Consider the following 27,628-nt stretch of genomic DNA (forward strand, 5'->3'; position numbering starts at 1 on the left):
TGCACAGTGGCATAAATTTAACAAGTGTCTGTTACTTGCTCTTATTCTTCCACAAGAAACACCATCATTTGGTGTTTTGTTGATGGAAAAAACTGTCTCAGGCCATGCTTAAATTAACAGGAACCACATCTGTGTGGAAGCACCTGCTTTCAATATACTTTGTATCCCTCATGTACTCGTGTTTCTATTATTTTGGCCATTACCTGTAGCTATAGCATGTGTATGTTGAATATGAATCCCACTTACATTCTAACCAGGTTTCCATCCAACCTTAAGCGAGTAAAGTACATGTCGGATAAAAAACAAAGTCACGACAGGCCTGATGGAATCAGCTAATTTGTCAGTAAAAACTTTCCAAATGTCGATAAAACAAAATACACTAGACAGGGTGGGATCATTAAAATTAATTATGTGAGAAATGTTGGTGAAAAGGCCTTTATGCACGAATATACGGTGCCTTCTGAAAGTATTCATAGCCCTTGACTTATTCCACATTGTGTTACAGCCTGAATTCATAAAGGATTATATACAGCTCTGGAAAAAATTAAGAGACCACTGCAAAATGCTCAGTTTCTCTGGTTTTACAATTTATAGGTATGTGTTTGGGTAAAATGAAAATGTTTGTTTATTTCTATAAACTACTGAAAACATTTCTCCCAATGAAAGCTGTCATTGAAAATCTGGGTTATTCCTCCAAATATTGATTTCTGAACTCTTCCTACATTAAATCATTAGTATTGTGTTGTTTAAAAATGAATATCAACTTATTTTCTTCGCATTATTCGAGGTCTGACAATAACGCATATTTTTTGTTATTTTGACCAGTTGTCATTTTCTGCAAATAAATGCTCTAAATGACAATAATTGTTTTTGTAATTTGGGAGAAATGCGTTCAGTAGTTTGTAGAAAAAAAAAGAAAAAAAAAAATATATATATATATATACAGTGGGGAGAACAAGTATTTGATACACTGCCGATTTTGCAGGTTTTCCTACTTACAAAGCATGTAGAGGTCTGTCATTTTTATCATAGGTACACTTCAAATGTGAAAGACGGAATCTAAAACAAAAATCCAGAAAATCACATTGTATGATTTTTAAGTAATTCATTTGCATTTTATTGCATGACATAAGTATTTGATCACCTACCAACCAGTAAGAATTCCGGCTCTCACAGACCTGTTAGTTTTTCTTTAAGAAGCCCTCCTGTTCTCCACTCATTACCTGTATTAACTGCACCTGTTTGAACTCGTTACCTGTATAAAAGACACCTGTCCACACACTCAAACAGACTCCAACCTCTCCACAATGGTCAAGACCAGAGAGCTGTGTAAGGACATCAGGGATAAAATTGTAGACCTGCACAAGGCTGGGATGGGCTACAGGACAATAGGCAAGCAGCTTGGTGAGAAGGCAACAACTGTTGGCGCAATTATTAGAAAATGGAAGTTCAAGATGACGGTCAATCCCCCTCGGTCTGGGGCTCCATGCAAGATCTCACCTCGTGGGGCATCAATGATCATGAGGAAGGTGAGGGATCAGCCCAGAAATACACGGCAGGACCTGGTCAATGACCTGAAGAGAGCTGGGACCACAGTCTCAAAGAAAACCATTAGTAACACACTACGCAGTCATGGATTAAAATCCTGCAGCGCACGCAAGGTCCCCCTGCTCAAGCCAGCGCATGTCCAGGCCCGTCTGAAGTTTGCTAATGACCATCTGGATGATCCAGAGGAGGAATGGGAGAAGGTCATGTGGTCTGATGACAGAAATAGAGCTTTTTGGTCTAAACTCCACTCGCCGTGTTTGGAGGAAGAAGGATGAGTACAACCCCAAGAACACCATCCCAACCGTGAAGCATGGATGTGGAAACATCATTCTTTGGGGATGCTTTTCTGCAAAGGGGACAGGACGACTGCACCGTATTGAGGGGAGGATGGATGGGGCCATGTATCGCGAGATCTTGGCCAACAACCTCCTTCCCTCAGTAAGAGCATTGAAGATGGGTCGTGGCTGGGTCTTCCAGCATGACAACGACCCGAAACACACAGCCAGGGCAACTAAGGAGTGGCTCCGTAAGAAGCATCTCAAGGTCCTGGAGTGGCCTAGCCAGTCTCCAGACCTGAACCCAATAGAAAATCTTTGGAGGGAGCTGAAAGTCCGTATTGCCCAGCGACAGCCCCGAAACCTGAAGCATCCGGAGAAGGTCTGTATGGAGGAGTGGACCAAAATCCCTGCTGCAGTGTGTGCAAACCTGGTCAAGAACTACAGGAAACATATGATCTCTGTAATTGCAAACAAAGGGTTCTGTACCAAATATTAAGTTCTGCTTTTCTGATGTATCAAATACTTATGTCATGCAATAAAATGCAAATTAATTACTTAAAAATCATACAATGTGATTTTCTGGATTTTTGTTTTAGATTCCGTCTCTCACAGTTGAAGTGTACCTATGATAGAAATGACAGACCTCTACATGCTTTGTAAGTAGGAAAACCTGCAAAATCGGCAGTGTATCAAATACTTGTTCTCCCCACTGTATATATATATGTTCATTTTACCCAAACACATAGTAAAACTGATCATTTTGCAGTGGTCTCTTAATTTTTTCCAGAGCTGTGTATTACACCACCCCCCCCACACACAATACCCCCTAACGACAAAGAGAAAACATGTTTTTAGATTAAGAAAATGTATTGAAAATGAAATACAGAAATCAAATTTACATAGGTATTCACACCTCCCGGTAAATACATGTTAGAATCACCTTTGGCAGTGAATACAGCTGTGAGTCTTTCTGGTAAGTCTAAGAGCTTTTCACACCTGGATTGTACAATATTTTCACTATTCTTTTTACATTTTTCAAGCTCTGGCAAGTTGGTTGTTGATCGTTGCTAGACAGCCATTTTCAAGTCGTGCCATAGATTTTCAAGACGATTTAAGTCAAAAACTGTAACTAGGCCACTCAGGAACATTCACCGTCTTCTTGGTAGGCAACTCCAGCGCAGATTTGGCCTTGTGTTTTAGGTTACTGTCCTGCTGAAAGGTCTCCCAGTGTTTGTTGGAAAGCAGACTGAAACAGGTTTTCCCCATCAAGGATTTTGCCTATTCATTTTCTTTTTATCCTAAAAAAAACCCCTCTGTAGTCCTTCCCAATGACAAGAATACTCATAACATGATGCAGCAACCACCATACTTTAAAACATTGAGTGGTACCAGTGATGCGTTTGCCCAAACATAACACGTTCTATTCAGGACATGAAGTTCACTTCTTTGCCACATTCTTTGCAGTTTAACTTTCGTGCCTTCTTGCAAACAAAATGCAGGTTTTGGAATCAGTGGCAGTCGGTATTGTTTAAGATGAGGGAGGACAATTTTGTTTTTATGAGCATGGCCTTATTTCTATTACAACATATTGGATGACTGTCATTCATATTCCATTCACCCAGCTCAATATAACACCAACATATTTAGGCTACTACACCGTACTCAAATGTTCTTTATAACAATCATGAGGTTACTACAACCTAGCCTATGAATTAAAGTTTACAATGTAGGTGCACAGATTGAGAGAAACATTTGAGTAATCAAGGTGACAGACAGTGACCCATTTAAAATTGCCTTGCATACATCTAGCTGATTAGTCCAAGAGTTTCTATTGGACAAATTCAGGTATGTTTATACCCGTTTAAGAAACATTTTTCAACAGAAGAATCGGACGAATTAATACACCCCTGATCACATGCAAACACTGTTTACTTACATAGCAGCCACATACAAACAGCATGATCACTATGCTCTTTGTATTCCTTCTCGCATCTACGCGCTCTCACCTTTTCCCTATGCTTGGGGACTTCAGTGCACAACACATCAGTTGTCTGTGACCAGGCAAAATAAAATACTTTCCAAGCCAAACCTTCATATCATAATCGCTGCACACAGCCTACATTTTTGTCACCATATTAGTGAACATCATAGTCAACATAGCTACTAGAACTGACATGTTAGTAAACCCGCTACAATCAAGCAGTACAGTGTACCATCAGCAAGCCATTTAGCAGTTACACCGGCAGGCCCGGTGGCAATAAATTAATAAAACCAAAAGGTTACCTTAACTTGAAAGAGTTCCAGTGTTAGACATCTATAGACAGCTAGCTAACATGGCATCCCTCTCTGATCCGGGTGTTTGAGTAGGCTAAATAAGATCAATTTAGCCATCTCTCTCTCCCTCTCGCTGTTCCTTCATTTTTCAATAAATTAATTTGTTCAAAACTGTTCAACTATTGTCTCGCTCGGAGTCAACTACTCACCACTTTTGATGAACTGCAGTGCTAGCTAGCTGTAGCTTATGCGCATTCTCTGATCCTTTGACGGGGTGGACAACAGTTCAGGCTGCAAGAGCTCTGATAGGTTGGAGGACGTCCTCTGGAAGTTGTCATAATTACTGTGTAAGTCTATTGAAGGGGGAAGGAACCAAGAGCCTACTTCGTTTTGGATTAAAATGAATGTAGCCAGAGGACAGACAGAAACTAGCTGTCCTCCAGCTACACCATGGTGCTACCCTACACAGTGTTGTTAAGGTTCATGTCAGGGATGCAAACTGGTGACTTTTTTTTTTTACACTGAAACCTGCAAAAAATCTCTGCTAGGGGGAAATGCAGGTTAACCAATTCACTTCTTATGGCTGGGTGGCAGTATTGAGTAGCTTGGATGAAAAGGTGCCCAGAGTACTGCCTGCTACTCAGGCTCAGAGGCTAAGATATGCATATTATTAGTAGATTTGGATAAAAAACACTGAAGTTTCTAAAACTGTTTGAATGATGTCTGTGAGTATAACAGAACTCATGACAGGGAAAAACCAGAGAAAAAAATCCAACCAGGAAGTGGGAAATCTGAGGTTTGAAGGTTTGCCTATCCAATATACAGTGGGATATTGGTCATATTGGTCATTTTGATGCTTCTACTGTGAAGAATGAGGGAAGGAGAGCTTTTTGAGTCAGGTGTCTGTCACGAGGTGAACATGCGCGCTCAAGTGAGAGCGATTTCTGAAGACAAAGGAATTGTCCGGTTTAAACATTATTGAAGATTTATGTTAAAAACATCCTAAAGATTGATTCTATACATCGTTTGATATGTTTCTACGAACTGTAATGGAATTGTTTGACTTTGTCTGACCTGCGCGTCATGAATGTGGATTACTGGACTGAACACGAACAAAATGAAGGTATTTGGACTTAAATGGACTATATCGAACAAAACAAACATTTATTGTGCAACTGGGATTCCTGGGAGTGCATTCGGATGAAGATCATCAATGGTAAGTAAATAATTATAATGCTATTTCTGACTTCTGTTGACTCCAAAAGAATAGAGGATATCTTTATGGCTTATTTGGGCTCTGAGCGTTGTACTCCGATTATAGCTTGGTGTGCTTTTTCCGTAAAGTTTTTTTGAAATCTGACAGCGGTTGCATTAAGGAGAAGTTTATCTAAAGTTCCATGTTTAATACTTGTATCTTTTATCAATGTTTATTATGAGTATTTCTGTAAATTGATGTGGCTCTCTGCAAAATCACCAGATGTTTTGGAGGCAAAACATTACTGAACATAACACGCCAATGTAAACTAAGATTTTTGGATATAAATATGAACTTTATCGAACAAAACATACATGTATTGTGTGACATGAAGTCCTATGAGTGTCATCTGATGAAGATCAAAGGTTAGTGATTAATTTTATCTCTATTTCTGATTCTTGTGACTCCTCTCTTTGGCTGGAAAAATGGCTGTGTTTTTCTAACATAACATAATCGTTTGTGGTGCTTTCGCCGAAAAGCGAAATCCTATTTGAAATCGGTCACTGTGGTGGGATTAACAACAAATTTATCTTTAAAATGGTGTAAAATACTTATGTCTGTCTGAGGAATTTTAATGAGATTTCTGTTGTTTTGAATTTGGCGCCCTGCACTTTCACTGGCTGTTGTCATATTGATCCCATTAACAGGATCTCAGCCGTAAGAAGTTAAACAAAATATTATGATCTACATGATCATTCTGTGTAAAAAAAAATGAGGTTAAAGTGAACCTAACTAACAGCTAAAAAAATGTTAAGAAAGCAATCCAATGTTATTTGTTGCCTAGACTTTACTGCAACTGACACTCCAGTCTTGAGAAAAAAACAATACACTAATATTGCAGTTACCATGACAGCCTTTATTATAGAAATATTGCACTTGGGAAAAAAGAAATAGAATGAAACAGGCATTCTATATTTGCTCTATTATAGTGGCCACTACAGTAGACGTCGATCAAGTGCACAAGGCTACATGTGTGCAGAAATAACGTTGAGTAAAATAATACATATTTTTTAAAGAGCATCCCCTCACTCACACACAAAAGTGTTACTGTCAAGTTCAACACAACAAAAGCAATATCTTTGGGCTACACATTATTACGTTCTGCCTGTGGACATCTGTTCTACAACGTGCCAGCAGAGCATGATACCCTTTGTTGGCATAATTGATCTCTTTCAGGCAGAGAGTACACCTGGCATACCCCTTTTAATCCACTGTATTGAAAAAGTGAGAAAGAGGGAAAGTTTGTGGTGTTCCTTTCAACTCTATAGTGGCATCCAGCTTAAGCCAGGTGCAGCTCCACGTTATCCCTGAATCCACTTGTTGAACAAGCAATGCCTTATTTTCACCTAATTCTCTCATTCTGAAAATTAACCACATACTTGAGGGAAAACATAAGTTCACTGATAGTAATTGGTTTGTTAGCTAGTTAACATTTCACAGATTGCCAGGGTCCAGTAAGCAACTAACGCGTTATAACTTGAGGAACGGCAAGGAGTCATATACCAGTTAATACTATAGCGAATTGGTTAGGTTACTAATGTTACTTCACCTGATGTTGTAACGTTAGCTGTCTGCCTTCATTAACCAGCTAATTTTCACACCATAAACTCAATTACTTGATCAGTGAAGTTGGCTAATGTTGTTCAACATTTCTTTGGCTAACTAATGGAGAATTTGATCCAGCTAGCAAGATACTTAACCATGCTTGTTCCACCACACTTTCTCCCTCATCTCAATTGCCAGTTATTTTTCGGTTACAGCTCATGAAGTACGCTCCATCACCTTCTCGCCCCGGTCTCCGTGGGCAGGCTTCTCACCTAACTCTTTGTTATCGTTCCGGCGGACGCGCTGCTGTAACTGGAAAACGGCCTTTACACTCTCCCGCGGTCTTTCCAAAGCGCGCAGTGATGCGGAAATTGGCAAATTGGTTGTCTCTTCAGTGGCGTGCTGCATTCTGTTATATGAACGATTGACTGAGCCTTGGATACAGCCAGTATTGCTCCAAACGCTAATCACTCGTATGCTTACAGCCAGTAGTGATCCAAGCCCCCCACCAAACTTTTCTCATCGGATCTACACGAATCACGTAGGTCACCTATTTTGGATTCAAAACTGAGAAATTTTTCTAAAAGGTGCCTAGTTTGCATCCCTGTAATGTAGACCTTCATAGCAAAACAGTATGTTTTAATAAATTATTTGGTGCCCTGAATATATTTAGTATAGTTTTATCTAAAAAGGATAAGCATTTTTATTCTGTACAGGCTTCCTTCTTTTCACTCTGTCATTTAAACTAAACAAAAATATAAACATGCAACAATTTCAAAGATTTTACTTAGTTGCAGTTCATATAAGGACATTAGGGCTGAATTAATTCATTTCAATTGACTGAACTATGGATTTCACGAGTGGGAATACAGATATGCATTGCTTGGTCACAGATACCAAAAACAAAAAAAGGTAGGGGAGTGGATCAGCAAACCAGTCAGTATCTGCTGTGATCACTATTTGCCACATGCAGCGGGACATCTTCTCAGAGTTGATCAGGCTGTTGATTGTGGCCTGTGGAATGTTGTCCCACTCCTCTTCAATGGCTGTGCGAAGTTGCTGGATATTGGCGGGAACTGGAACATGCTGTCGTACGTGTTGATCCAGAGCATCCCAAACAAGCTTAATTGGTGAGTATGCAGGCCATGGAAGAACTGGGACATTTTCAGCTTGCAGGAAATGTGTACAGATCCATGCGAAATTGGGCTGTGCATTATCATGCTGAAACATTAGGTGATTGGGGTGAATGAATGAGGCCCATTGTCGTGCCTGGATCTCGGCACGGTTTCTTTGCGCATTCAAATTTCCATCAATAAAATGCAATTAATGTTAGTTGTCCATAGCTTACGCCTGCCCATACCATACCAGAGTGCCCCATGGTGGGGTTTACAATATTGACATCAGCAAACCGCTCACCCACACGACGCCACTGTCTGCCATCTGCCCGGTACAGTTGAAACCAGAATTAATCCGTGAAGAGCACACTTCTCCAGCATGCCAGTGACCATCGAAGATGAGCATTTTCCCACTGAAGTCGGTTACGAAGCCGAACTGCACTCAGGTCAAGACCCTAGTGGGGATGACGAGCATACAGATGAGCTTCCCTGAGAAGGTTTCTGACAGTTTGTGCAGAAATCTTCAGTTGTGCAAACCCAGTTTCACCAACTGTCCAGGTGGCTGGTCTCAGACAATCCCGCAGGTGAAGAAGCCGGATGTGGATGTCCTGGGCTGGCGCCGTTACACATGGTCTGCAGTTGTGAGGCCGGTTGGATGTCCTGCCAAATTTTCTAAAACGACATTGGTAGATAAATGAACATTCAATTCTCTGGCAACAGCTCTGGTGGATATTCCTGCAGTCAGCATGCCAATTGCGTGCTACCTCAACTTGAGACATCTGTGGCGTTGTGACAAAAATGCACTTTTGTCACCAGCACAAGGTGCACCTGTAATGATCATGCTGTTTAATCAGCTTCCTGATATGCTACACCTGTCAGTTGAATGGATTGTCTTGGCAAAGGAGAAATGCTCACTAACAGATATAAACCAATTTGTGCACAAAAGTTGAAAAGATTGAAACATTTCTGGGATCTTTTATTTCAGCTCATGAAACATGGGACCAACACTTCACGTTGCATTTATTTTTGTTCAGTCTAGGTTAGTATTAGGAGTAACTACAATGTTGTTGATCCATCCTCATGTCTCTCTTATCACTGTCATTAATCTCTGTTTTATATGTCACCATTGGCCTCATGGTGAAATCACTGAGCGATTTCCTTCCTCTCCGGCCAATGAGTTATGAAGGATTGAAAATCCTCCCTGGTCTTCTTAGTTGAATCTGTGCTTGAAATTCACTGCTCGACTGAGGGACCTTACAGATAATTGTATGTTAAACATTATTATTGCACACAGAGTGAGTCCATGCAACTTGACATAAGCACATTTTTACTATTTAACTTAAGGCTTGCCATAACAAAGGGGTTCAACATTTGAGTCAAGATATTTCCGCTTTTCATTTTTTATTAATATGTCTAAAAACGTAATTCCACTTTGAGATTATGGGGTATTGTGTGTAGATGTTACGTCCCCAGCAATGAACTAAACAGAATGGCGAACTAACAAAGACTCACTAACATGAACCAAAACAAAAACAGGTTGGGTTCTAAGAGGGGTTCTGAAAAACACTTATGGGGTTGTCCACTGAATTGACTAGCAACAACAACTGGGACCTAAAAGACACCCACTATACTTGCCCAAGAAAAGGCAAACAAAATTAAAACCTACACCAAACTTGAAGACAAAGCAAACCAATAAGTAGAGCAAAACAAACAAAAAACAGGAAGGAAGATCATATATATATATTTAAATAAATGAAATAGGGAGACCCAACTAAAAAAAAGTATTAACCCTCCACATCTCTCAAACCAACTGGAGCACTGGGCCAGCAACTCTTAAAACATCACATCTGACTAACGAGATGACAAGCCAGCACGGGTGTAACATACTGACTAACGAGGTGACACCAAATCAGTGCGCCCAACGTGCTAACATCCAACCTCTAAATATAAATGAAAAACCAAAGCCTGTAACACCTTTTCCATTAAGACAACAAATACAGTACCGGAAAGTATTCAGACCCCTTGACTTTCCACATTTTGTAAAGTTACAGCCTTTTTATTTTTTTTACTGATTGTTCCCCCCCCCCCACCCTCATCAAATCTACACACAATACCCTATATTGACAAAGCAAAAACTTATTTTTTGGGCTCCCATTCTTCTCTGCAGACCCTCTCAAGTTCTGTCAGATTGGACGGGGAGCGTTGCGGCACAGCTATTTTCAGGTCTATCCAGAGATGTACAATCAGGTTCAAATCTGGGCTCTGGCTGGCCCACTCAGACTTCTCCAGAAGCCACTCCTGCGTTGTCTTGGCTGTGTGCTTAGAGTCATTGTCCTGTTGGAAGGTGAACCATCACCCCAGTCTGAGGTCCTGAGCACTCTGCTCCGTTCATCTTTCCATCGATCCTGACTAGTCTCCCAGTCCCTGACACTGAAAAACCTCCCTCACTGAAAAACCTCCCTCACAGCACCACCATGCTTCACCATTGGGATGGTGTCAGGTTTCCTCCAGACGTGACGCTTGGCATTCAGGCCATACATAGAGTTCAATCTTGGTTTCATCAGACCAGAGAATCTTATTTCTCATGGTGAGTGTCTTTAGGTGTCTTTTGGCAACTGCATGCGGGATGTCATGTGCCTTTTACTGAGGAGTGGCTTCCGTCTGGCCACTCTACCATTAAGGCCTGATGGGTGGAGTGCTGCAGAGATGGATGTCCTTCTGGAACATTTTACCATCTCCACAGAGGAGCTCTAGAGCTGTCAGAGTGACCATCGGGTTCTTGATCACCTCCTTGACCAAGGCCCTTCTCCCCCGATTGCTCAGTTTGGCCGGGCAGCCAGCTCTAGGAAGAGTCTAGGTGGTTCCAAACTTCTTCCATTTGAGAATAAGGGAGGCCAGTATGTTCTTGGGGACCTTCAATGCTGCAGACATTTTTGGTACCCTTCCCCAGATGTGCCTCGACAGTCCTGTCTCGGCGCTCTATGGACAATTCCTTCGACCTCATGGCTTGGTTTTTGCTCTGACATGGAGTGTCAACTGTGGGACCTTACATAGACAGGTGTGTGCCTTTCAAAATCATGTCCAATCAATTGAATTTACCACAGGTCCTTGAGCTGCAGGACAGGAAGGAAACTGCTTTGAGGCCAACTACAGAATTCAATGGCTGTGATGGGAGACAACTGAGGATGGATCAACAACATTGTAGTAACTCTACAATAATTAACGAAATGACAGAGAAAATACAAATACACAGAATAAAAATATTCCAAAACATGCATGTGTAAAGTAATACTGGGGGAAAAAACAGCAACGGAACACACTTTTTGGCATAAATCCAAAGCATTATGTTTGGGTGAAATCCTACAACACTGAGTAACTGCCTCCTTATTTTCAAGCATGGTAGTGGCTGCATCATGGTGTAGGTATACTTGACATTGGCAAAGACTGGAGAGTTTTTCAGGATAAAAAGAAATGGGATGGAGCTAAGCACAGGCAAAAGCATGGAGGAAAATCTGCTTCAGTGTGCTTTCCACCAGACACTGGGTGACGAATTCACCTTTCAGTAGGACAATAAACCTACAACAAGAAGCCAAATCTACATTGGAGTTACTTACCAAGAAGACATTGAATGTTCCTGAGTGGCTAAGTTAACGTTTTGACTTAAATCTGCTTGAAAATCTATGGCAAGATTTGAAAATTGCTGTCCAGCCATAATCCCCAAAACCTTGACAGAGCATGAAGCATTTTTTAAATAAAAAATGGGCAAATATTGCACAATAGTGAACCGTTTCAGGAAACTAGGCGTATGTGGCGCGTCACTACTTCACAGGAGCTCCATTTGAACGTAAACAATTTAAATAAATAAACATTTGGGGCAGAAATATGTTCTCGAACGTGAAATTACACATGCCTTAAACTTGTATGCAATCTGTAAATACGAATAAAATTGTTAAAATTACGAGCCTAGTTGGTTTAGCCATGGAAATAAACAGCAACCTTCCAGTTAGCCATGATATGTTGAGCTAATGAGTGGGCTGGACATGCCGGGAGATGAGTTCGGATTGATCTGCCATGTAGCATGTTTCTCTCTATAATATCAGCTGGTCAAGTATGTGTAAGTAATCCTTTCTAATGTGGCTTTTTTGAAAGATATCGCGTAGTAAACCTGCATAAGTGTTGTTCTGCACTTTCTGGAGGACCGAGTTTTGAAAATCAGTGGAATAAGATTATGATAGCTAAGGAAATTGAGAAAATTATAGCGTTTGATTGCAAACATGCAGACAGAGTCGAAAAGAGAACACACAGAAGGCTCCGGAAGACATCTTCAAACTAAGGGCAAACATGGCATCGGTGACTAAGAGGGAGAAGTGTCCATCCATGTATATGGGTAAGAGAGTCTAGCTAGCTACATTGTCAGATAATACACATTTCTAATTTAGTCAGAAATTCATTTTCATTTCAAGTTAAAGTGAAACTTTTAGCTAGCTAGCTAACGTTAGCTGGCTGGCTAGTTAATGTTACGTGTATGATCTGTGTAGTAATATTATTCTTTGCATTGCTAGTTAAGCCTGATGTTAGCTAGCTAACATTGAACCTGGTTGGTTAGCTACCTGCAGATTCATGTAGGGTTGTACCGTTATGAGTTGGGATTATGGTTAATTGTTTAGCTAGCTACATGTCAAAAAAAAAAAAAAAGACTCCACTATGCAAGTATCTACTTCAATAGAATGTTAATGTCACTGGAACAACTGTTGATAGACGTAGCTGGTAAATTCGTTCTGGCTGTCTACTCCGATTTCAGAGCACTCTCGTCAGTGTGCCAGAGCACAGAATAACTGACAAATTTACAAACGCTCAACACCTGTTGAATAAGGCCAGTATCAGTAAACGTTGGCAAAAAAAGCGTAATTAGATTGTTGCCAGCAGGACAGTTGCAGTCACCAATGCACTGGATAACATAAAAAAATCTGCCTAACCAGCTCTGCCAGGGCGAGTAAAATTGTCAGAGTGAGCAGATCTTTCATTTGTGTCTAGACGTAAACTCAGCAAAAAAAAAGAAACGTCCTCTGTCAACTGTGCGTGGTGGCATTATTTTCAGCTAACTTAACATGTGTAAATATTTGTATGAACATAAGATTCAACAACTGATACAAACTGAACAAGTCCCACAGACATGTGACTAACAGAAATGGAGTAATGTGTCCCTGAACAAAGGGCGTGGTTGGTCAAAAATCAAAAGTAACAGTCAGTCTCTGGTGTGGCCACCAGCTGCATTAAGTACTGCAGTGCATCTCCTCCTCATGGACTGCACCAGATTTCCCAGTTCTTGCTGTGAGATGTTACCCCACTCTTCCACCAAGGCACCTGCAAGTTCCCGGAAATTTCTGGGGGGGGGGGTGGCCCTAGCCCTCACCCTCCGATCCAACAGGTCCCAGACATGCTCAATGGGATTGAGATCCGGGCTCTTCGCTGGCATTGGCAGAACACTGACATTCCTGTCTTGCCTTTGAGATATTTTGTAGTCACGTTTCACAATTTGGAACCGCTGTTTTTATGGAACAAACGCGCCAAATAAATGGACATGTTGGATATATATGGACGGAATTAATCGAACAAAAGGACCATTTGTGATGTTTATGGGACATATTGGAGTGCCAACAACAGAAGCTCGTCAAAGGTAAGGCATGAATTATATTTTTATTTCTGCGTTTTGTGTCGCGCCTGCAGGGTTGAAATATGCGTATCTCTTTGTTTACAATGGTGCTATCCTCAGATAATAGCATCGTATGTTTTCGCCGAAAAGTCTATTTGAATTCTGACATGTTGGCTGGATTCACAACCAGTGTAGCTTTAATTTGGTATCTTTCATGTGTGATTTAATGAAAGTTTGATTTTTATAGTAATTAATTTGAATTTGGCGCTCTGCATTTTCTCTGGCTTTTTGCGAAGTGAGAAAGTAGCGTCCCGCCTAAACTCAGATTTTGGATATAAATATGAACTTTACCGAACAAAACATACATGTATTGTGTAACATGAAGTCCTATGAGTGTCATCTGATGAAGATCAAAGGTTAGTGATTAATTTTATCTCTATTTCTGCTTTTTGTTACTCCTCTCTTTGGCTGGAAAAATGGCTGTATTTTTCTGTGACTTGGCTCTAACCTAACAATCGTTTGGTGTGCTTTCATTGTCTAACCTTTTTGAAATCGGACATGTTGGCTGGATTTACAACAAGTGTATCTTTAAAATTGTGTAAAATACTTGTATGTTTGAGTAATTTAAATTATGGGATTTCTGTTGTTTTGAATTTGGCGCCCTGCAGTTTCACTGGCTGTTGACGAGGTGGGACGCTACCGTCCCACATACCCTAGTGAGGTTAATTGTTTATGGTTCATTGAACAAGCATGGAAAACAGTGTTTAAACCCTTTACAATGAAGATCTGAAGTTATTTGGATTTTTAGGAATTATCTTTGAAAGACAGGGTCCTGAAAAAGGGACGTTTCTATTTTTGCTGAGTTTAGCTAGCTTGCTAACCAACATTAGCCAGTTAGCTTGGGTGCTTGACTGCTGTTAGGTCAGAACGCTTGGATCAACCCTACTTTTCGACCAGAGCATCCAGTGTGCCCTCAGAGCGAAACACTCAATTTACGAATGGACAATCTGACAACAGTTTATTTACACCCAGAGCACCCTCTGGCACTCCAGATTAAATTTACGAACAGACCCATAGTATAAACCAGCCTTTAGTGTTGAAATCTTTGGTTGTTTAGTACATAGCCGCACATGTGAATTTCTTACCCAAGAAGACTTACAGCTGTAATTGCTGCCAAAGGTGTTTCTACCATGTACTGACTCAGGGTACTTATCTAATCAAGGTATATAATTTCTTTTATTCATTAATCCTTAAAAAATATATAGAGAATTGTTCTACTTAGACAGTAATGTGTAGATTGTTGACAAAAATACAATTAAATCCATTTTAATTCCACTTTGTAACAATAAAATAAATTAATAGACTTTCTATAGACACTATATCTGATGCTGTCTGCCCAAAAAGATTTTGGCATCGGATACATGGGCTACATACAGTAAGACAGAGAGGCGCTGTTTCGATCACTGATGCTTTCTCCAATGAGATAGTTTCAGCCACTTGTGAATTGAAGGAAAGTTGGCAGTTGAACAGTGCACTGTTCAGATGCTAGAATTATTTTGGGATTAATGTAAAAATGTCTCTCTCATCAAATCACTTCAAAAAGTGACTGGTTCATGTTCATGGCACATTAAAAGGTAGTACATTTTTACAGTTAAATTACTCTTCACTATAAATGAAAACAATTGGGGGCGAACAGGCCTCTGCCTGGGACCTCCAAATCACTATTCGGCCCCAAATATGTTTTTTTATTTCATGCATCAAAATACAATTTTTTATTTTAAAACTAACCATTAAGATTTGTTGACAATTTGGACTTTGTGGCTACTATACAAGCTAATTGGAACCTAATTACTTAAGGAGTCCATTGAGCAGGAAGACCAGGTGTGCGCGTGCGCAATACAGCGCGAGCGAACCACAACTAAAATATTACTAAACGGTAAATACAAATGGACAATTGTCCTTATCACAACATACGTCATAACGCGAAGAACATGTGTGCCCCATACTTTCATAATTGTTAACAGCAATTAATCTTTGTGCAAAAGCTCAAAGCAGTTTCTGTAGGATGTGATATCGTGCAATTCGGTCTATGGCAGATAAAGGCTGGAAAATAAATTCAATCATTTAAAATCAGCAAATTTCACCGAAGCCTTTCAGTCTTTGAAAAGTTCGGAGTTAAACAGTGCAAAAACAAAGTATCTGACTCACCCGGGATCTTTAGTATGAATTTGGGACAGCAAAAATGCATATAAAACGTTTGGAAAACACACAATAACAACTAGCTAGCTGGGACAAACGACACAGAACACTATGCAATGGTGTGGAGTCGCACGTCCCCACAGCAGCTCGCGCTTTTCAAACTATACCTGAAGATGTGTCTTGGAGATATCTCTCCAACTGCGGGAATGTGAGCTCCGGTAGATCCAGCAAAGCTCCATAACGCTCTAGAAAAGAGCATATCACGGCGTAGCTTGGGCACAAATCGGAGGAGAAACCCGCCGATGGAGCCGAGGCAGCCATCTTTTCCAATGGTGGAGCAGCAGACTCGAAAAGCTCGGAGGACCAATGATTGCCCACAATTCACCGCGAAAAAGAAAATAGCAGCCCAGAGGTCTTTGCGGTAAAAAGTAAAATTACTAATGTAAAGAGTATGCGCGCGGAATGATCCTTCAGTGATACTATTTAGGCACTGATGAAGGTGTGAAGAGTTTCACATTCTTCCATAGTTAGGCAATTTAGCCCCAAATAAATACATGGAAAGTCTGCCATACAGTGGCTCGGACGCAGCTGCCATTTTGTAGCTTGAATAACTTCTACAATGTGATACACTGCCTGCCTATTGGCAATTGTATCAATTCATCCACTTGTAACGCCACGAACACTCAGTGGGGATAAAAGTAAAGATACCATCATAGAGAATGGCTCAAAAAATGAAAGTCACCCAGTAAAATACTACTTGAGTTAATCAAAAAGTATTTGGTTTTAAATATACTTAAGTATCAAAAGTAAAAGTATAAATCATTTCAAATTCCTTATAAAAAAGCACACCAGATAGCATCGTCTTTTATTTTTTACATTTACAGATAGCCAGGGGCATGCTCCAACTCTCAGGCATCACTTAAAAACAAAGTATGTGTTTAGTGAGATCAGGGGCAGTAGGGATGTTATCTTGATAAATGTGTGATCTAGGCAATTTTCCTGACCTGCTAAGCATTCAAAATGCAACGGGTGCTTTTGGGTGTCAGGGAAAATGTATGGAGCAAAAAGTACATTATTTTCTTTAGGAATGTGGTTAAATAAAAGTTGTCAAAAATAAATAGTAAAGTATAGATATCCCAAAAAACTAAGTATTTTTACTTATTCTCCACAGCAAAAATATAATTTTGGGAAAACTATAGAATTATGTTTTCCATGCAAAGCTGTATTTCACCCACCAAAAACATGATTTTGCTAATGATTTAGAAGTCAATTACCCTGATTTTTCAAATGCAATGAATGATGGTAAATACTGACACAGGTAATGTTACAAAAGTATGTGGACATCCCTTCAAAATTAGTGGATTCGGCCATTTCAGCCACACCCGTTGCTGACAGGTGTATAAAATCAAGCACAGCCACGCAATCTCTATAGACAAACATTGGCAGTAGAATGGCCTTACTGAAGAGCTTAGTGACTTTCAATATGGCAGTCATAAGATGCCACCTTTCCAACAAGTCAGTTTGTAAAATATCTGCCCTGCCCCCTTCAACTGTAGGTGCTGTTATTGTGAAGTGGAAATGTCTAGGAACAAAAGGCTCAGCCACACAAACTTACAGAACTGAACCGCCAAGTGCTGAAATGCGTAAAAATAGTTTGTCCTCGGTTGCAACACTCACTGCCGAGTTTGAAACTGCCTCTGGAAGCAACGTCAGCACAAGAACTGTTCGTCGGGAGCTTCCATGGGAGAGCAGCCGCACACAAGCCTAAGATCACCATGTGCAATGCCAAGCTGCCGCTGGAGTGTTATAAAGTTTGTCTCCATTGGACTCTGGAGCAGTGGAAACGAGTTCTCTGGAGTTATGAATCACGCTTCACCATCTGGCAGTCCCGACGGACCAATCTAGGTTTGGTTGATGCCATGAGAACACTACCTGATCGAATGCATAGTGCCAACTGTAAAGTTTGGAGGAGGCATAATGGTCTGGGGCTGTTTTTCATGGTTTGGGCTAGGCCCCTTCCAGTGAAGGGAAATCTTAATGCTACACTATACAGTCATACATACTAGACAGTTCTGCGCTTACAACTTCTTGGCAACAGTTTGGGGAAGGCCCTTTCCTGTTGCAGCATGACACTGCCCCCATGCACAAAGCGAGGTCCATATAGAAATGGTTTGTTGAGATCAGTGTGGAAGAACTTGACTGGCCTGCAGAGCCCTGAACTCAACCCCATCGAACACCTTTGGGATGAATTGGAATGCCGACCACGAGCAAGGCCTAATCTCCCAACATCAGTGCCTGACCTCACTAATGCTCTTGTTGCTGAATGGAAGCAAGTCCCCACAGCAATGTTCCAACATCTAGTGGAACGCCTTCCCAGAAGAGTGAAGGCTGTTTTCGCAGCAAAGGGGGGGACCATCTTCATATGAATACCCATGATTTTGGCATGTCCATACATTGTCATACAAAATGTTCCAGATATTTTTTATATTACACATGCAATTGTAATTCACACAGACAAGTTAAATTGCTTAACTTTTTAACCACCATTATGACAAATTAAGTAAAAGTAACAGTTTGGCAATAGGTTGCAACTACATTCTAGATGCTCTGGGGTGGGTGTCAAGAACCAAAGTGACTTTAAAAAGGCAAAGGCTCCGTTTTAATGCAAGCATTGTGTAACTTCCCATAGTGAAAGGTAATTTGGTCAAATAATTTCAAAGAAAACATTTACAAACATTTACTATTTTTATTTTTTTTCTCAACACTTGAAAAAGGTATTTGGATAATTTCCAGATGACTCATGATGACCTGTTAAAAAAAATATAGAAAATTAGAGCAGACATTTTTCTACCTTAAACTTTTTTGCACTCCTTTTAGGCTATGCTAACAAAATGCATAGATTTATGTCAATGGGCAACGTGTTGTCTGAAACCAAGCGTCTCTGCCAGCCGTGGTGGGATGCAGACAGACCGAGATAGTAGGAAACAGGGTTTCTGTGTTCAGGGGGAACGACAAAGCAGCACTGTGCAAGCTGTACTGGAACTTATCCTGCCTTTTTAACACTTAGCTAAACCTGCCTTACATTGGGACAATTGTGACTCTGGTTTGGGGCTCCCTCATGGTTATGCTGTGGGGACGGGTGTCGCAGGTGCGACGGCAGCGGCCTCCGGCTTGGCTCCCTTCTGCTCTGAGATGGGGGTTGAAGGGACCTGCTCGTCCTTGGGTTCCACGATGCTCACGTGGTCGGGGAGAGGCTTCTTGGGGCCGATCTTACCGCTGGGATCCCAGGGCAGCATGATCTTCACCTTGATCCCCAGCACACCTTTGGACAGGCAGAACAGATTGCACCTCAAGTATTTCACACCATTTCACCACTTATCATTTCTGGTCCTTTTCCATAAGACGACAAGTCGTCTTGATTAGTGTTGTCACTATACAAACCTTGTACTAATGAAACCAGGCCAATTATCTCAATACCAAGCAGTATTGCGATACCATAGGGGGAAATCAGCAGCCTAGTATCCTGTTCACCCCCAAGACGCTTGTTCCCGTTTTCAGGATTCGTACAGACAGTGGCAAGTCAAGTAAGGACTTTCAAGTACTAATATCTATTTTCAAGGACCATCAATTTGTAACAGTTAATATTATGCAATCGTTTCTAGTAGCCACCAGGTGGCAACATATTGCCACAACCTCATGGGGGAAAAACAGTATTCATCACTACCTTACAAGTTCTACTAAATAATACGATGTTTCACTACATGAGTGTTAAGTCAGTACTAATGATTTTGTAATTTGAGTAGTGACAAGCAGAGTTGAGACATGCCTACTGGTGAACACATTTCCTATTCACATTACTACACAATTCCAGCTGAATGACTGTTTTTATTGGGTATTTGGGAATCTACTAATTAATAGTTACAGAAAAGTGTCTTGCTTTAGTGTTGCTGGTCGGGAAAGGGTGGGTGGCCTGTGTGAAGGGAAAATGTGATGGCAGGCACACGGCTGCCGCTTGATAAAGCAGAATATCGCGGGCGCCCCGTAAATGAGGATATTGGCAAAAAAGCTGAAGGTTGTTGCAGAGAAGTGTGGGATGATTGGGTCCAGTGATATAGTGGTAAACTATACCGAAGAAAAATATAAGACGCAACGTGTAAAGTGTTGGTCTAATGTTCTCAGAGCTGAAACTAGAGATACCAGAAATGTTCCATACCCACAAAAGGTAGGATTAAATCTACATTTGCCTGGCATTTTAGCTATCCATGTGACGTTGCCAGGCAGGTACAGTCAGTTCTGTACCTGCCTGGCTGAGTGGCAGTGTGGATGGGATGAGCGAGCTCGCCTGGCAACCACAGCATGAAACACGTGAGGAAATAAAACTTAGTAGTCTGCCTGGAAATTAATTTGTAAGACCAATACATTTTGAACATGAACATATTTGGTTATGATCTGTTTTCTCATTTTAATCCAAGTACTTTTCAAGTATCAACTTGAGAAAATGTCTGATTTAAGGTATTCCAATACTTTAATTTCTGAGTTCTAAATTCAAGTACTTTAAGCACCTCAAGTGCCTTGTGCACTTGAGGTGCACAAGGCGTTTTCTAAACGTTCTACATATGTGCTAAGCAAAAAGCTGTCACAAATTCAAACATCTATTCAATACAACACATTGAATTTAACTTCAATGTTCAGTGTATAATAGATTGGCTGATTTGCTCATATTTACAAAGGCCTACCTGTGATTTGGTTGGAGGAATATACATGCATAATGAGCTGCATGTCATTGTGGCAGTAAGGGTAAAACACTGCAAGAAATGTTCTTTACTCTTCAGTTAACACAGGCATAAAACCCCAGGGTGACCTCACCTTGACGGAGCAGCACATGGCGGACAGCAGTGTCGACGTAGTAGTTAACGGGGTCTCCGCTGTGGATCATGAGGCCATCCACGAACTTCATAGATTTGGCCCTCTGACCCCTGAGCTTTCCAGAGACCACCACCTCACAACCCTTGGATCCGCTCTCCATGATGAAGCGCAGGACACCATAGCAGGCTCTGCAACACCAAAACAAGCAGAATTAAAACACCATATATTCTTACAAGTCCCAGGTCTTCAACTTTGCCAGACAGTGGCATGAAAACAATATACAACAGATAATTGCAGTCTTGATCTCCTAAACTCTATTCATCCCACCCTTTAGAGTAGTGTGTAAAATATTGTAAAAGATGAGATTGCGCTCTAACACTGGGATTTTCCAGTTTCAACTAACACCTAAAAGAATAACTGAAGTCACAAGAGGTATACCATACCACTGCATCACTTCATTATATTTTCAAGGTTTGACAGGATGGGCATTAAGAATGTCCGTTCATATGAAAATGATTCATTCGCGTTTTAAAAAGTGAAAAGGGGCTTAAAGCAAAAAGCTTACAGTACACAACTGAAAACGTAACATTTTCACAGCACTTGACATACTCCACAAACAAACATCTTAGAGTTTGAAATGTTATCAGTGCTTATACATTTTGCCTGCTAAATAGTTGCATTAAAAAAAATTTGAGCAGGGATTTTTTGCCATTGAAATCTTTGGGAGGGCTAGTATAGTTGCATCTCCAGATTTTTTTTTTTTTAAATGAACACAACTTCTCGGGATGAAAAACACTTTCAGTGTAAACTTAAAACCCCTAAAACCAGACTGAGCATGTAGGAAAGATTATGGACCATTTAAAAAATATATAATCTTTGAAAACTAACAATCAACAAAATACAAAACCAGAGTCAGGGAGAATTGAACATTCCAAAAACAATTAATTTAGCTAATTATGTTTGAGCAAAAGAACACAGCATTAGCCATAGAAAAATGCATAGAATTGTAGGACATCTTTAAAACTGCAACATTTTCTCTCAGTTCCATGGCAAAATGTATAGAATTGCAGGAAAATTACTTTAAAGCTGGAGAGAAATACTCAATCATGGACACTCTTACTGACAGTTGTGGCTACTTTGCATGATATATTGTTGTCTTTACCTTCTTGTCCTTTGTGCCGTTGTCTGTGCCCAATAATGTTTGTACCATGTTGTAGTCATGTGTTGCTACCATGCTGTTGTCACACGTTGCTGCCATGCTATGTTGTTGTCTTATGTGTCTCTTTATGTAGTGTTGTCTTGTCTCTTTTCATGATGTGTGTTTTGTCTTATATTTTTATTTAATATCCCAGCCCCCGTCCCCGCAGGAGGCTTTTTGCATTTTGGTAGGTCGTAATTGTAAATAAGAATTTGTTCTTAACTGACTTGCCTAGTTAAATAAAGGTTCAATTTAAAAAAAAAAAGTAACTAACACACACCTTTAATTAAGTACTAACCATAGTTAGTACGAGAAAACACAGGGCAAAGATCCTCACCTGCGGACAGCCAGACCCCCAAGAAGCTTGTAGCGCAGGGACTCTGCCTGGGCGATGGCGCACAGACCACGAGTGGCAACCTTCTCAGCATACAGCTGATGGCAAGAAAAACAGACAAGGACAGTTATATAACCACACTCACAGTATGTTGCAAACTTTCACAGAGCAGAAAGTGTTTAGGGGGACAAGACAACGATAGAATTTCTGGTAGTATTTGACAAGGAATGAGCCACAAGCAAATACTAACTTTATAGTCATCCACCACCCCTAAAATATGATCCTGAAGCAATGAAAACAAAAATGTAGAGATCTATCATGGCCATAACATAACAATGGGTGTCTGAAACCAAGCATCCCTTACCTCAACACTGCCCTCTGGGAAGCCAAACCTCTTCTGGACCACTGCAGTCAGCTCACGGATACGACGCCCCTTCTCACCAAGAACGTTTTGTGTCCTGGTGAAAAAGTATTTGGTCTGTTGGCACCTCAACAGTTTGAGTCAACTCACTGGCTCTCAACAGTAGTGTTCATTATCAGAGACAACTTTCTAAAAATCTAAGTTTATCAGATAGTCAAAACTCATGTGGTCATATGTGGAGAAAAGTTCACGATCCCACCCACTGCAGAAAACGCATTGAAAATATAGGGAACATTATTGCATTCACCATGAATGGCGGTCAGCACGCAGTCATTAATCCCCCCCCCCACAGATACAGCTATAAACCACAACCCAAAATAATGGGAACAGATATGCACCATGTAATTTCCAGAGCTAATAAAAAAAAATTTGGGGGGGGGGGTGTTCAGGCATTTAGCTGGACATGCACAACCAATAGTGTGGATTCATCTTGACAGACTACTTTTGAGGTCAAAACATCTGACAAACATTGATTTGGAGTAGAATGTGCCAGTACGCCTGTGGTTTTTATGTCCAGGTGTTTGGACTCACCTGGTAGCCAGGATGATGATTTCGGTCCTGGTTGGAGTGACACGAACCTCCACACCGGAATAGCCATCCTCAGCGAGCTCTCTGGTGAGGAACTCGTTCAGTTCAGCTTTGAAGATGCCGTCAGCGACAAACTGTAAAAATATGACAGGAGGAGTGTGAGTGAGGTAATCAGCAAGTAATTTAGCAGGGACAGTTTGAAATACAGCATCCTGGCTGCTCATTGCAACAATCAGTAGACTTACCAAGGACACATGTCTAACCAAAGTAAAGATTGAAATGTTACATGTACACTTCGATCACATTAAATACAGTTTAACTCTCCTGGTCGAACCGAGAAAACCCCATCTATCCGGAGGCAACTTATTTTTCCGACGCACACATTATCTGGCCTCACGGTGGCATGTTGATGTTTTATGGAAAACTGGCATAGTAATATTGTAAGACCTACTAAACTTGCATGGCAAGGAGAATACCCTGCAGGTTGGGGATTGATTTACATTTTGAAGCTGCGGATAAGAAAGGTACCAGTGGGTTAGCAAAGTAACTAGTTAGTTAACATCTTTAGCAAACTACACTGGTCAATGAAGAATATATTTCAACACACTACAGTATGGGATCATGTGCGCGTGCTGCCTAGCATGCTAGGTCACCAGCCGTAGCTTTAAAAATAAAAATAAATTTTAAAAACTTCGGAAAATTGTACATCTACTTACAGGACATGTTACCGCAGTAACTAACTTCTTAACTATAAGGGTGGTTTCTATATATGTGAACTGAAATCTCTAAAACTAAAGATAAATCGGTACAAACCTTCCTCTTCTTAGATATTTGCACTGCCATCTTGTTAGTTAGTTAACATCTTTATTTGCACTGCCATGTTTCTAGTTAGTTAACATCTTTAGCAAACTACACTGGTCAATGAAGAATATATTTCAACACACTACAGTATGGGATCATGTGCGCGTGCTGCCTAGCATGCTAGGTCACCAGCCGTAGCTTTAAAAATAAAAATAAATTTTAAAAACTTCGGAAAATTGTACATCTACTTACAGGACATGTTACCGCAGTAACTAACTTCTTAACTATAAGGGTGGTTTCTATATATGTGAACTGAAATCTCTAAAACTAAAGATAAATCGGTACAAACCTTCCTCTTCTTAGATATTTGCACTGCCATCTTGGGAAGTTTCATAGACCGGAAAGACTGTTCCGGCTTCCCGGAAATAACCATATGCTATTGTTTTCATTTAAGCGCATGCACATTCCCTGATTCTCCTCTTCCTCACTGCGTTAGGTAGAATAGCTGAAATACGTACAAAATGTAATTGATCTGGAATGTTATACAATTCTATTTATTTCCGTCAAGTATTGTACGTTTTAGTTTTAGTTTAGTTTGCATTCTGTGACACCAATCAGGCCCTCGAGGATTGGAATTGCCCAGCCCTGCACAAGAACAAACTCAGCAAAAACGGAACAAAGGTGGATTGTATTAGCTGGCTAGCAACTGTTGGGTTTTTGTGGTCCAAACCTGTTTGCATACAGTTAAGGCAAGGATTCACAAACACGTTTTGGCACTACACCGCTGATTCACTAATCAAGGTTTGATCATTTGAATCTGTTGGGGCAAAAAACAAAATGCTCACCCATTGGGGTCCCGAGGACCGAGTTTTGGAAATGCTGAGTTAAGACGTTGGATTGACAGTCGCTGGATCAGGGTTCAAGTCCCGGTCGAGGCTACCCCCCGAATTTTCTAGAATATACTTAATTGGTTTCATTGACCCTCCCCTTTAACTGCAACATTTTTAGCTACAACGTCTGAGTCGGTTGGAGAGGAACAGCTTGAGCAAAGTGAGGTGTAAAGTCACTGATCTACAAATAGTATTCTCTGCCAAATAATAGGCTTTATGTGATTAAGATTCACCTCCCCTGGCATAGGCGACCCCACCCCACCACCAAATACACATGCACAACCAGACATTGATGATTGGTGACAGGTTGTCTCAGTTAAGTAATATTTCCTAGGATTTTCTACCTGCAGCAAACTTAGTGGATCATACTGGAAATACCAGTGAAAGCAAAGTGCCAAAAAATAAATAAAACATGGCCCTAATCCTGGGTCAAGTCTCAAATATGGATGAATTGGTGTGTATGCACAGAATACTGTTGTACACTTTTTAATCCACTAGATGGAAGTAATGGGCAACCCCTTCTACTGAAAGTTGACAAATGTCACTTGTATGGAGTTAGATGTTTCAAAGGGTAATGTGAGCATATAGCCCATTTTCCAGTTGTTTTTTTGGCTCAGAGTAAAACAAAGTAAAACCCACCAATCCCAGTCCTGATTTCAATGTAGTAAATCTTGCTCATTTGCCCCTGGTAATGAAACAGACATTATTGTTTTACCTATTTGCAACTTTAGTACCGAAATGTTCTTGCTGCTCCGACAGGATAGCCTAATGATAAAAGGGTACACGGTTGAAAGTAGAGACTGGGTTTAAAGGGTATCGTAGGGTGTTTGACATTATAATTTTGATGGGTGCTATGCTGGCCCAAAGGTTCCATGGCATTGGTGCAACTTTCAGTGGGGTCATGTCCCCCCCACATTCCGAAATGGCATTTTTGGCCCTCCCAGTTTTATCATTGCAATGTGTAAAAAAATATATACACTGGTGTGCTTTAGGACCATGTGGACGCCTCCGAGCGGTCGGTTAGGCTGTGTGAAGGCAAAGCTTTTGGAAGGCTGGCTGGACTAGCACGGGAGAGTTTAACATAGTTCAGTGTGTATGTGTTGTGCTTTTTCATCAAGTTGTAAAAGAGAGCATAGCAGAAAGTGTCTACTCTTTAGTTGACTGATGTAGCTGGGAATGTAACGGCTGTTTAACTTAACAGGAAAAAAAACTAAACAAGTGTATCAGTATGGCAATGTAACATTATTGATCTGTCAGTTTCCCTAACTAAATCCCTACTTTTCACAGTGAAACAGTAATAAACAGCTCAAATGTTATAAGTTTCACTGTCATGGTGCACAGTAGAGGTCACTGTCATGATGCACGGGACAGCAACACTTGCTATGTTTTGCATAGGCCTATAGGATATAACTTACCTTTTAACAGGAAAAAAAACTAAACAAGTGTATCAGTATGGCAATGTAACATTATTGATCTGTCAGTTTCCCTAACTAAATCCCTACTTTTCACAGTGAAACAGTAATAAACAGCTCAAATGTTATAAGTTTCACTGTCATGGTGCACAGTAGAGGTCACTGTCATGATGCACGGGACAGCAACACTTGCTATGTTTTGCATAGGCCTATAGGATATAACTTACCTTTTAGGAGGACGATTTGTAAGCACAGACAAATAAATGGGTAATCGATACTGCTTTAAAAAGAAAAAGGCGCAACGCTTGCTCACCATAGTAGCCTAACCAGTAGCGGATTTAGGTATAGGCGACATGGGCGCACGCCCATGGGGTGCCTGCACAAAAATATGTGGAATGGTGACATTTGTGTGATTGTTTCAACTGTTCTGCCTGCGGCTATGGAACCCTGACCTGTCCACCGGACGTGCTACCTGTCCCAGACCTGCTGTTTTCAACTCTCTAGAGACCGCAGGAGCGGTAGAGATACTCTTAATGATCGGCTATGAAAAGCCAACTGACATTTACTCCTGATTATTATTTGACCATGCTGGTCATTTATGAACATTTGAACATCTTGGCCATGTTCTGTTATAATCTCCACCCGGCACAGCCAGAAGAGGACTGGCCACCCCTCATAGCCTGGTTCCTCTCTAGGTTTCTTCCTAGGTTTTGGCCTTTCTAGGGCGTTTTTCCTAGCCACCGTGCTTCTACATCTGCATTGCTTGCTGTTTGGGGTTTTAGGCTGGGTTTCTGTACAACACTTCGAGATATTAGCTGATGTACGAAGGGCTATATAAAATAAACTTGATTTGATTTTGATTTGATTGGTTTTCTATTGCTCATTTACATGTCAAGTCAATGATATCATGTCACCGTGTGGGAATGTGGGTCAATAACCTTGTCGGAGTGGGCACCTTGATTCTAGTTTGTGAGCTTGGCAGGCTACAGCCTGGGAAGGTCTCCCACTCAGAAGTACGAGATGGGGAGGGGGGCGGGGGTAGGTTGACCTCAGGTCTCCCCACTGTAAGCCCGAGGTAGGGGGAGCGGAGCAAATCTATCAAATAGCACACCTCTAACTTTGTACAGTACTAATGCAATTAGTAACATCAGTCACACTACGAAATGCTACCAAATAAACCACAATTTATTCATAATACTGTGAATATATAGTTTCACAGACATATTGTTGCATTTTTTTTTCGTTAAGAATAATATAAAACCAGTCAGCACACCACCAAGGTGAATTGGTTTAGTCTTGACTCTTGGTTGA

The 27,628-nt window shown here is 40.7% G+C and overlaps 2 protein-coding genes across 3 annotated transcripts in view; both read right to left on the reverse strand.

Annotated features, from left to right (window-relative positions):
* LOC139548570 (remodeling and spacing factor 1-like) overlaps window positions 1–16,249 on the reverse strand; it is a 47,796-nt gene extending 31,547 nt beyond the window's left edge. The window contains exon 1 of the mRNA XM_071358361.1: window positions 16,035–16,249. Coding sequence (XP_071214462.1) covers window positions 16,035–16,188 — 154 coding nt within the window. The 5' untranslated portion in view covers window positions 16,189–16,249. The remainder of the gene's footprint in view (window positions 1–16,034) is intronic.
* Window positions 16,250–18,599: 2,350 nt separating this feature from the next.
* Window positions 18,600–24,503, reverse strand: LOC139549667 (small ribosomal subunit protein uS3). Of its 2 annotated transcripts, none has more exons than XM_071360365.1 (7): window positions 24,365–24,503; window positions 23,218–23,348; window positions 22,630–22,723; window positions 22,269–22,363; window positions 20,734–20,921; window positions 18,950–19,189; window positions 18,600–18,675 (listed from the first exon to the last, which is right to left on the reverse strand). In XM_071360365.1, exons 1-6 carry the CDS (start codon window positions 24,446–24,448, stop codon window positions 18,990–18,992), a joined length of 792 nt encoding a protein of 263 aa, XP_071216466.1. In that variant the 5' UTR covers window positions 24,449–24,503; the 3' UTR covers window positions 18,600–18,675; window positions 18,950–18,989. The 2 variants fall into 2 exon arrangements, with proteins under 2 accessions (XP_071216466.1, XP_071216553.1); XM_071360452.1 differs by having other exon boundaries at window positions 24,028–24,376.
* Window positions 24,504–27,628: the final 3,125 nt, after the last annotated feature.

The sequence above is a fragment of the Salvelinus alpinus genome, chromosome 1 (genome assembly GCF_045679555.1).
Source record: "Salvelinus alpinus chromosome 1, SLU_Salpinus.1, whole genome shotgun sequence".
Lineage (NCBI taxonomy): Eukaryota > Metazoa > Chordata > Actinopteri > Salmoniformes > Salmonidae > Salvelinus > Salvelinus alpinus.